Source organism: Pipra filicauda, unplaced genomic scaffold (assembly GCF_003945595.2).
Source record: "Pipra filicauda isolate LSUMZ 115617 unplaced genomic scaffold, ASM394559v2 scaffold128_size5466820_pilon, whole genome shotgun sequence".
Classification (NCBI taxonomy): Eukaryota; Metazoa; Chordata; class Aves; order Passeriformes; family Pipridae; genus Pipra; species Pipra filicauda.
The window spans coordinates 4,651,010-4,662,689 of record NW_024103751.1 but is presented as its reverse complement, the minus strand read 5'-3'; the positions used below and the strand labels follow the sequence as shown (position 1 = coordinate 4,662,689).

Sequence of the window (11,680 nt, the reverse complement as noted above, 5' to 3'; positions counted from 1 at the left end):
ACCATGTTAAAAAGAAACTGTGAACATAATGATCAGAACAGCTAAAAAATATCTGGATTTCTGTGCTAAAATTATTTTGGACATTCTATTCTTATCTTTGGGAATTTGACATACATGACAAGAATTTTTTTTAACTCAAATATTTAGAAGCTTTTATTTATTTCCAGATTGTATATATCCTGCGTATCCTACACATACCATGATTTAGTGAGTTAAGTTGTATGACATCAATATTGATATAATACTGATATTTTTATTATTGTAAAGTTTATGAAATCCATTGAAAAAATATTGAAACTCATGTCATGCAAATTCTATGCTAGAAAACCACACCACTCAAACAGTTACCCAAACCAAACACAAAAAAGAATGGACAAGACCAAAGGAGCTTACTCAAACACTTAAAAGATTATTGGAAGTACTTGTGGGGTTTTGTTTTTTCCCTCTTTATCCTCTATCATTTGTATCTTGCATTTAGCAAAGCTGGTGGATAAAGGCAAAGTAGGAAGACAGAATTAAATCTCTGTCCTCAAAAAGCTGAATATACAGATGAGGATTTTACTTAAGCAAAGCACAAATGTTTATTTCTACTCCGACACAAAGCTGCATAAAAGGTGACACCATCTTTTGTTACTCAAGAAAGCACTCCTGTATTTCATTTCACTCTCTCCTCACAACTGGAATAACTATTCCTCTTTTAATATGGCTAAGATATATTTCAGGTGATTGCTTTTCTCAGAAGAATTGTGTATGCTGAAACATATTTGGGACTGGTTTTTTTCCCCCTTGGCCATGCTCTGCTCTATCTCTATGTTTGAGTAGAGGCTGAATCTTGCTTTACTTTCACTGTAGATGGTTCATGCTGATCTTTTGCTCCCAAGGGAGTTTTCCCATTGGTCGAACAACAGCTTTCGAGGAAGGAGACTCCAAAATAGGCCCTGGACATGGTAAGATTTGTGGCCCCTGTGTCTGGGGATAATATTTCATCATTCTTTGCACTGTGTTTTGTTTTCCTTTTTGACCATACTGCAGTTTCAGCCCCTCAGGAGACACTCTGCAGAATCTGTTGCTTAGTAATAGTAACCTTCATGGAAATTAGCTTGAACTTCAAAAGAACAAAACATCTTTCATTAGTCACAGGTTTTCAGATAATGAATTCCTCTGAGAAAGTTTATTAGAAAAGCAAGCTTTCCAGAATCAAGTGCCTCCAATGTTGACCCAAGATGAATGGCCTTCTTGAAAGGGTCATTTCTTTGTGCCCCTTAAATTATATTTGAGATTGTTTCTATCAATAGTTAGGCTCACCTTGACAGTGGCACTAATGAAGTGAAGTTTTATGTAAGTGGAATCAGCCTCTCAAACAGAATAAAGCCAGAAAAAATTACCGCAGTCATATAGTCTGGCCTCCTGTGTAATACAAAACACATGAATTAATTACTGTGCTAACAAAAGCACCTCTTAAAAAAATTATCTCAAATATAAAATGCTTTTAGAAATTTTATTTTTCCTTGAAGACCTGCTTTAGTTAAAAGTACTCCTGTTGTGTGGTAAAGAGGAGGCGATAAGGACCAGAGGGGCACCAGAATTGCTGTAGATTCCTATTGGGAGGGTCAGAGGCAAAGACCTGCATCTGCTGCCCTGTGAGTGGAGAAAGCCAGCCACTGCTGTGGGCTGTCTCAGGTCATACAGGCAACAGAAAAGCAGCTGCTCAGTAGAAATGCTTAACAGGACTGAGACCTTCCTGCTAAAGTTCTGGCTTCCATCCTCCACTGCACCTACCTGAAATCCTACATTTCCATTTCATGCGGAGAAAGGCAAGGATCCAACTACAAAGAACTCATCTCCTTTAAAACACAGTCACACGGAGAAGGACTATTCTCTCAGCATAATGGCTAGCATGTGCTGCTAAGGAGGCAAAGGGAGGTCTGATTGCCTCTCCCACCACTTACCAAGGAGGCACAGCACATTGCAAGAAGCAGTAAAAGCTTTGTGGAGACAGAATGCACGGCAGAGGAATGAATGAGATACTGGTGTCTGGAGACCAGGACACATAAAGCCTCAGCTTCCACCTACATTTATAAGATTGCGACTGCATTTCACATCAGGTAATCCCTGAAGAAAAACTGAAATCAGCTGGGCAGTTTGGGCTGTCTTCAAGCATTCTGACTTGCCCAAATTAGTAGGCAGCAAAGTCAGGACCCCTCAAGCGTGTTCCTAGGCTTCCTTCTTACTTTAAATTTAGTCTTATAAATTTTGCATTGCTCCCTCTATCTAGTCTAACAAAACAAATAGGAGAGCAGCTCAGCCTTGATGCCTTCTACATTTCTAAATTTGACATAACAGAAATGGAATAATTACCAGAACTTAAAAATCATGCTAGAAGGCTGGCTGATTTTATAACAGACTCTATAAAGTCTTTTCTACACCGGAACATGAAAAATCAAAGACCAAGTAATTAAAGGTACAAGGGCAATACATTCTAGTTTAACAATGCCAAATCTCAGTGTAAGTTTTCTCACATAGAGGCAAAGTGCTCTAATTCCTTCAGACAATTTGGAGACCAAACTGAGCCCAACATAATTTTGCAGAAAATCCACACCATGGTTAAAAGTGCAGGAATTTCACACCTCATCTACAGAGAAGCACTGAAGGAAGTTAATCAAGTTTTAAGATGTACAATCTTCTGTCCAGCACAGTTATCACCAGAAATCAAAAAAAGTGTCTAGGGCTTTTTTGGGCTATTTCTCTCACTCCTTTCGGAAGGTCACCTGCCAGAAGAGCTCCTAAAAACCTGAAAACATCCACTTATCTCCACTGACTGCAAAGGAGCCTCAAGTGATTGGTGGAGCTGTCTATGCTATAGATAGCTGAAATATCCACAGATGTATCTCATCATGGATGTCTGCTTCTGCATATATGCAGAAGTGTTGCAGCACTGATGGCAATGAACAGTGCCATGCCCATCTCAAACTAGAATTTACAAAACAGGCTTTACATTATCTATGCCACATGAGAAGGTCCAGCCATAAGCATTTTCAGAGCTCAGTCAATAGCTAAAGCTGCAAAAACCCCCATAAATGAACCCCTGGTAGACCACTCCCCTAACCTCATAACTCATTAGTGAAAATATTTAGGAAGGAGATATGATTTCAGTTGTTCTCAGGATCCCAGAGGATTTAAAACAGTCTCTCCTCAATGCTTTAATCAGTGGATTGTTACCTAATCTGAGGTAAGAACAGAAAGAGGACCCTCTCCCACCCTGTAAAAGCTGTTTCACCTTCAACAGAATAATTAAATTTTCAGCAGAAGTGAGACATGAGTGTCTGGGGTAGTTACTGCATGTAACCAGGGCAGAACCTGGCTTCCCCTGCTGCTCTCCTGACAGCCTAACTGCAAAACTCTACACCACCTTGCATCAAACGGTGGCTGGTGCACAGCCTCTCACCTTCTTCCCATCTCCTCTGGAACAGCACACAGGCTGATAAACGACAGCTTCAAATCTTCTCTAGTGAGGAAGGGAAGGAAATCCAAGTCTAGGGAATCAAATCCAGAATTACTATTCTCATAGTTAAAGTGTCAATTAAGAAGCAGATGATAGATGTCATTTCATCTCATCCCTCTTCTTTTAAAAGGAATTACTTTTACAGGAAAAGGCAGCACTGACACCCCAAAGAACAGCAGGGCTTAAACTACAGCCCTGAGATTTTCACGTAAGCTCCAGTGGCTCCCTCTTGCCATCCTGGGTGTTCAGGCAGTATCCTCAGCCACCAAACTCTCCCCTCTGTCTTTGACACAGAGCCCAGGCCCAGTAAATCAAAAGAAGCTATTGTTAAACTTATATCAGCTGTGATTACATCCCCTTTGGAGATCAGACAAACTGACTTTTGGAGGAATTGTTATGTATTTCACTAGACCTTCTCCTTCAACAGACAGGGCAGTGTTGGTGGAATTCCTACTCATGTTGGTGAACAGGCTTAATTTTATTTCAGGTCTACCACAGAGATTTGGATTGCAGTAATCTATTTAAGGCAGAGCACCAATTATACAAGGAGTATGTCTCATTATTGCTGTGTTCTGTGCCCACACACCAGCAAAGATGGTTATCTAGACAGGATAATAATATAAACCAGGAACATGCTCTTCTTTGGTATTTATGAATACTATGTTACTTATTAGCAGTACTGTTAGTGATTCGGTATCAAGCTGCATTCACTGTAGGTAGAACACAACCCAACAGTTTGTGCATAAATATCCATAAATAAATTTTAAAAACTCTCTCTGTAAGGGGCACTTAAGAAGTCCCATTACAACTCACATTTTCGTCCACCCTACAGTGCAGTCACTGACTTAAGGCTGTTTTCCCCCTCATATCTGAGCAGAGTTGTGGTTGTCTCCATGAATGCCATTTTTCTTTGAGAGCAAGCTATAGGACCTTTTGTTATGGTGGAGGGTCACTAGCAGATCCTGTGCCCAGAGCCACAGAGACAGAGAAACAAGTCAGCTAAGGGATTCTTATTCAGTCATGAATTGGCTATAGAGAGATGTAGCTTGGGCTCCAAAAGATGAGTGTGGAATAAAACCTGTAACACTACTGGGGATAAAACAAGAATCCTGCACTGGCAGGATTGCTATATATTGCACATATATTTGCACTAGAGGCAAATATATGTGCTCCTGTTCAGTCCAACCTGAACTCAAGGCAGGAGAGAGTGAAGAGGTGAGAGGCTTGCTGGCTGCACAGCTTCTCCAGGCACCTCCACCTCCTCCTGCCACCACTGTACCTGTGGCAACACAGCAGTGCAGAAGGCGCTACCTCAGGGAGGTCGGGGGGACCAGAAGAGGACAAGAGAGAAAAAAGTGGTTGTTGCAGAGGTACAGTTCTCACCATCAGGCATGTGGGCAGCTGAGAAAGGCCATTTCCAAGCAACCAGAAATACCCATTCCCTCTCAGGAATTCTTTAGTGACATGTCTTTGACTTTAGCATTTAGAGAAATTGCTCCAGCAGAATTTCTGTTAAATCATTAGCAAGCTGAAAGATTTCCCCAAAACAGCCAAGAGCCTGAACATTTTTCACTCTACTAATATGGAGAATAATCTGTCACATACAAACATGCAGCACTTGAATCATAAAGGTCATTATCTTGTGTTGATATGAATCATGCCATGCAGTACCGCTGCCTGGTTTATTTATTGTAGAATAAGATGATCTTAATTACTCAGTCCAAACTAAAAGGTAGTACACCCAGTTCAGGTAGTATTTTAGGAAAATTATATTCTTTTTAGGTATTCTCTCTCTTGCTGGATACTATTTCAGTTGGTTTAGGTACTATTTTCAATTGTTTTGACATGTCTCTACCCCCGTGCCTTAGAAAAGACCACTCTAAATGCTTTACATGAGAAACATTTTGGCTTAAACAAAACCACTTAAATCAGGCAATCTTTGTTATTTAATATACAGATAAAATAAATTGTTTGAGACTATGAAGTTGGGCATTAAATCCAAGAAACCTGTGAATGTACAAACATAGAGTCAATTCTGAAGATTTTTGCTACCTTTTTGGAGAATGTTTATTTTCTCTCTTTTTTTTGTTTATTTTCTCAAGTGTTTTCACAGGTGTAATATGCACAGAAAAGACAATGCCATTTGTTTTAAAACAGTAATTCAAGGTTTCTCTACATCAGAAAAAGACTACTTCTCAAAAAAAACCAAAAAGATCAAGCCAGTTCATACTGGCTCCTGGAAAACTGGACTTAAGATATTCCTCACCATTCTAACCACAACAAACTTGTGCTCTGAATTTTTAGTTTTCACACAAAAATAAATTAAAATTTCTTTCAAGGAGGGCATTGTTGAATGATTTGAGAATTAGAAATCTCAAAAGGTCGCAGAAAAATCATTGAAATCTTACAGTTTCTTATGCATATGCTCGAAATAAAATATGAAAGCATTAAGCATACAAGTGAAAAAAAATAGTAACAGAAAGCAATAAGAGGCAAAACAATTTTCTCTATATACAGAAATATTTTACACGAATAACACGAAATGACAAAAATACACAACTTTGAGTACAAAAGAATCATTTCATCAATAGATTTATACAATTGAGAACTCTGTAAGCAGCATGCTTTGACAGAATGAATTAAACTGCAACATAATTCAAAATACATTCATTTAAATCCTCCATACTAAAGATGTCTGAAAATGTAACATGAGGGAATACAGATTAGCAATGACTCATTTCTGGAGAGGAAGAAAATTATAATTCCCACACAGAGTCAACAAGGATCTATTTGAGTTTTTAAAATCCTTGGTCTTGGTCAAGCCCACTAAAATGCCTCAATAGCCCAAATTCTGCCAACATGTTTATGTTTTGACATTACAAATGTTAGCATGGTTATGTAGGATCCTTGACAGGATCACAGGCAGCAAGACTGAGCAGTTTAGAGGTCTTCAACTTGGTTCTAGGACTTCAGCTGCAATTATCAAGGCACTGCTCTACAGATGTATATTAGACACAATAGCTCAAATAGACCTGTAAACACATAATTACCCTGCGGATACTTCTAAACCACCTTGATTCTTGAACACCCTTTTGTTCACGTATGCTCTGATCACCTCAGAAAACCTAGTGTGAATACTGTATCACTGTGTAAATTACCCCTGAATACGGCCAGCAATTTGGGTTTCTTTTCTCTAAGGATCAGCAGATGCAGCTCTGAGAAGAAACCTTGTTACAGTCAGTGTAAGCAAACACTTAATTATCAAAACAAATTAACTGTCTTTGATGTTTGCAATTTCCACTTCACAGCCAGTACTTATCACAAATTGATAAATCCCCACAAAATGTTTTCCCCTCCTCCTTCAAGAAAGTAATTTCACTAACTTTCCTGTATTACTCATCATCTTCTCTTCTTGAATTATTATGTTTTACAACACTCATTCAAATCTCTTACATTGTAGTGCTGGAAGACAGCAAAAATACCTGTTCCTGCCATTTAGACAGTGTATGCTCTCTATTACTTTAAGCACAGTTTTGCTGCTTTCAGAGATAAACAGGCATGACAGCTCTGAAATGGAAAATCCATACTAACCAGGTCATAAACTTCTGCTATCAATGTAAATGTAATTGAAAAATAAAAGCTTTACTGCAAAGACACACTAAAACACTCTCTTTTATAGTGGAAGTCTTTTACTGTCTGTCATTTCAATCAGAAAAATCTATACCATCATCAGTGAAGTTGACAAGGAAAGGAAAGCACGGACATCAATAACCCCGCCACTGCTGGGCAACACGCAACTTTACATGTAACCCACAACCTCACAACCTCAGCTAGCAGCTTTTTTCAAAAAATGAAATTACTAAATTCAAAATTGATCCTTTTATACTCCTAAAATTTAAATACTGCCAACACTTTTACCAATAGCTGTCAATGAGAAGAACAGAGATAACTTAAATTAGTTCTTCATTGAAGAAGAATTCACATTGGGGTGTGAATGTTTTGTTATCCTCAGGAAGCAAGCAGTCCCTGGACATCCACACAGAACAAGGCATTTTCTTCATGCAAACATGTACTGGGTAGATAGACAGAAGTAGAAAGAGAGATGGAAGCAAGAGAAGCCCAAATTCTAGCTCTGGTTGTTAGGTTTGTTGTACATCAATGCCCCTGTTCTCAGTCATGGGCTCAAAAAGCTCACTGCAAGGACACACAAATTTTACAGGCATTTTTCCTCAGCCTCAGAGCAAAAAGCTCTGAGCTTCAAAGTCCAAACCTAAATCTTAATTTTACTTATCTCACAATATTTATTTAGCTGATTGAAAAAAAAAATAATCTGAGTCTGGTTTGCCATCATTAAGGAAAATCTTTGCCATTCTGCTTTCCAGGCAGGTATCAAGACAGCCTGACATTAATCAGAAAGGTAGTTTGGCATTTCAGGGAGAGAAGCTGATGCCTAATAGACGAGAACAGCAGAATAAACCCTTGAGGCAGCAGCCACTACAGAGACAAAGAGGCAATGAAAAAAAAATCAATGTAAAGTAGTATCAGAGGGAAAGGGGGAATTTAACTTACATCCCCAGCAAATTCTGTGGCTGACTGTTATAAGGGGTAATGGCTGAAAGAGGGTAGATTTAGATAAGATACAGGAATAACTTCTTCCCTGTGAGGGAGGTGAGGCACTGGAACAGGTTGGCCAAAGAAGCTGTGGATGCTCCATCTCTGGAAGTGTTCAAGGCCAAGAAGGATGGGGTTTTTAGCAAGCTGATTAGTGGAAGGCGTCTGTACTCATGGCAGTGGAGTTGGAGCTAGATGATCTTTATGATCCCTTCAAAACCAAGCCATTCTATGATTCTGTGATTGTCTGTTTATGGTTTTGGTCCAATACTTAAATTGTAAAACAAGCAAGTTGAGGATTTTTTCTTCCCCTGTAATTACTATGTAGACTAAATCCTAACCTCAGCTATGGGTTATCTGCCATCTCTTTTCTGGTTTACCCTACTATTTCTAATTCTAGCCCAACAAATGCCTGACAGCATGATTTCAATAGTGTAGAGCATACCCAGCCTTATATGAGCTCTGAGCAGAAACATCACTACGAAAACACAGTATAAATTGCAGGTCCAAAAATCACTATTTCAGATAGGTTTTCAGGCATATCATCAGGTTTGAGTAGCTTGTAACAGCCTCAAGTAATAACTACAGTCACCCTTTACCTCATAATAATTTTCACATGAACACTATTTTATTAAATCTTGTGTTAGCCTAAACCTCGGGTCATGGAATTTTTGTTGCTCTCTTTCCCTTCCATTCCTCTGTTTTCTCCTTCTAACTCCTCTGATAACTGAGCAGTTAGTTACTTTTGACCAATTGTTAAAAAAACCAGCAAATTTATGACTGTACATGTAGCTATACCAACATAAATTGCCCTCCTACAACTTAAATGGGTCTTTCATTGAAATTCACCAACATAACAAATTATAACAGCAATAATAATACACCTTCAATACAGAATAAAATATTCCAATGAACAAATTATATAGTAAATTTTGTAAAGTGCACAAAAATATTAATGGAAATATTAAAAAAAAGTTTTCTAATGTTATAATGAAAACTTCTGAAATATTGTTAAATTAAATAGAAGTAATCTAATGAGACTTTTTGGATCTATTATATTGGCAGACAGCAGCAACATTTTTCAGAAAAATTACACCAACTAAATACACCATATCTTAGCAGCATAAAAAGTCCCTACAATTAGATTGCAGGCCTAGTAAGCATAAACCTGACAAAATGTTACAAATGTAGTTTTCATTTAAAAGAATGGATTTCCATGGAATCCCAGAGGTAACATTTGTTATTTTGTTTACATTGTATTCTGGTAGTAAACCCAACTATAACCAATCACTTTCCCTCCCTCTATCTTCCCAAAATTGCACAGAGTAGTGGAAAACTAAATCAAGTTATGGCCATACTGAAAAAGCCATATGAAACAAAACAAAATTCGACCTAAAGCCGGAAAACAATCCCAAAATACAACAATCATTGTCAAAGAGCCACAGTTTCAAACCACCGACCGGTGCTCCCCACACACATAGATGGCACTGGGTCGAATGCGCCGCCTCGTATGGCCAGGTAGCTGTGGCAGAAACTTGAAGAATTTGGGCATCAAGTCTAAGCATGCGTCATGAAACTTCTTAATCCTCCAGTAGTAAATCAGTGGGTTCAGTGCAGACTTGAGGTAGCAGAGCCAAAGGAGCCAAGTGCTTATCTCAAAAAAGTTGTGCTTGTAGTAGAAGTGGCTGTTGAACGTGGCAATAAGGCTGTAAGTGGTGAATGGTGCCCAACAGACTATGAAGACAAGGAATAAAATCAAGATGGTTGTGAAGGCACGAGTTTTAAAGCTCATATCAATATTCATCTGAAAAGGTCTCTGTAAGCTCATGAGACCAAGTTTGCTGGCCTGGCTGAGACATATGCTATCAGGGTGGCTATGGATACGAACTGCATTGTGGCGGACGGTGTTGAGTATGCCCATAAAAGAATACAGCATTACCAGGAAGGGAATAAAAAAAGAAATTAGCAAGATAACTATCACATAGGCTCGGTAACCTGGGCTCGTAGAGTAGCCAAAAACACACTGAGGTGCTCTCGAGGGTATCTGCAGGTTAGGATTCCCTACTGATAACGGAAAAGCAACAACAAAGGATGCCGCCCAGGAAATCACAATGAGAATCTTTGCACGGTAAGGGTTCAGTTTATCTTGCCTCTGAACTATGATAAGAAATCGGTCAATACTAATAATGAGAAGAATGGCTACCCCCTCTATGACAAAAAGCCAAAAGAACATGGCAGAAACTCTGCAAAATATATCCCCAAAAATCCACTGAGTGGTAATGATTGTTATAAGAGCAAATGGCATATTCAGCACTGCCAGCAGCAGGTCTGCAAAAGCCAGGCTTGCTAAGAGGATGTTAATTGCAGATCGCATAGCCGCCTTCTGGTAGACCATGAGGCAGACAACAAAGTTTCCAAGGAAAGAAACCAATAGGATAAATATCATAGCAGCAGAAAGAATGATCTGGAGTGGCAAACTCAAGCTCCTGAAAACTTCTTGCGATGGCAGGATAGCTGTAGTGTTTACCAGAAAAGTACTTCTCTCAGTGGTGAGCACAACACCTGAACTATATCTCAATGGCTGTGTTGTGCCACTATGAAGCAAGAACTGGGGAGTGGTAAAATTCGTATAGGCATTTTCATAGACAATAAAAGTAGCATTTGAGGTCCCAGAGTGGGCCAGTGTCAACATTGCTGAGAAAACCATTGCTTCAGGAGAAATGAAAGCAGAAACAAAAGTCTTCAAGGCATTTCATCTTGTTCAGGCAGTATTTTTAACTGATCGTTTAACAATCAAAGTTCAATGTCTGAAAGCATCAAAGTTCTTAAGTTCATGTCAGTATTTCCATCTGAAAAATAAGAAAGAAACGTAAAGAAACAAAGTAAAACTCTGAAACCAATGGGAACCAAATGATTGCTCACCTTTCCTTAATGATAAAAGCACCTTTAATATATGTTTACACTTCAGGTTGACACAATTTACTTAAGCACCAGACACAGAAGTCTCGTAATATTTGGCCTTTCTCTCCTGCTCCTGTAGTGCTGCTGATACCATACAATACTTGCAACTCACCAAGTTTTTTTTCCTACCATAACCAAGGCTGGAAACAAACTTTACTGTTTGAAAACAAACTTTACTGATTAAGAGTGAATAAATCAAGTAAGTATCTTTACTTAAATCTCATAATTTTTAAACTAACTTCATTATTTTGGTTTGGAATTGCCTACAGATGGAAACTTTAATGACATTTTTAAATAGCTTAAATAGTATCAGTATCGCCTATCTGCCTCTTTGGTAAGCACTAAAAAGCCTACCTATCCAAGTTACTGTACATAATACAGAATTCTTGGTTCTGTGTCAGTCATCCACATTAGATGTCTCAGGAAAAACATGCAAAACATTCTAACCTATTACTAATTATCAAGTAACTTATCCACAGGATAAAAGTATTTCTCAATTTGTTGCATTTAGAGACTGACTCATATCAAGATGCAGGAAACTATCTCTTCTTTGCTCACTACAACTCTTCCCATGGCAGCAAGTTTTCCTGCTTTTGCTAGTCTAGG

General features: G+C 38.6%; 1 protein-coding gene across 1 annotated transcript in view; it reads right to left on the bottom strand.

Moving 5' to 3' along the window:
* Positions 1-233: 233 nt before the first annotated feature.
* Positions 234-11,680, bottom strand: part of GPR63 (G protein-coupled receptor 63) — a 34,579-nt gene continuing 23,132 nt past the window's right edge. Inside the window, exon 4 of the mRNA XM_027724748.2 lies at positions 234-10,962. Coding sequence (XP_027580549.1) covers positions 9,561-10,820 — 1,260 coding nt within the window. The 5' untranslated portion in view covers positions 10,821-10,962 and the 3' untranslated portion in view covers positions 234-9,560. The remainder of the gene's footprint in view (positions 10,963-11,680) is intronic.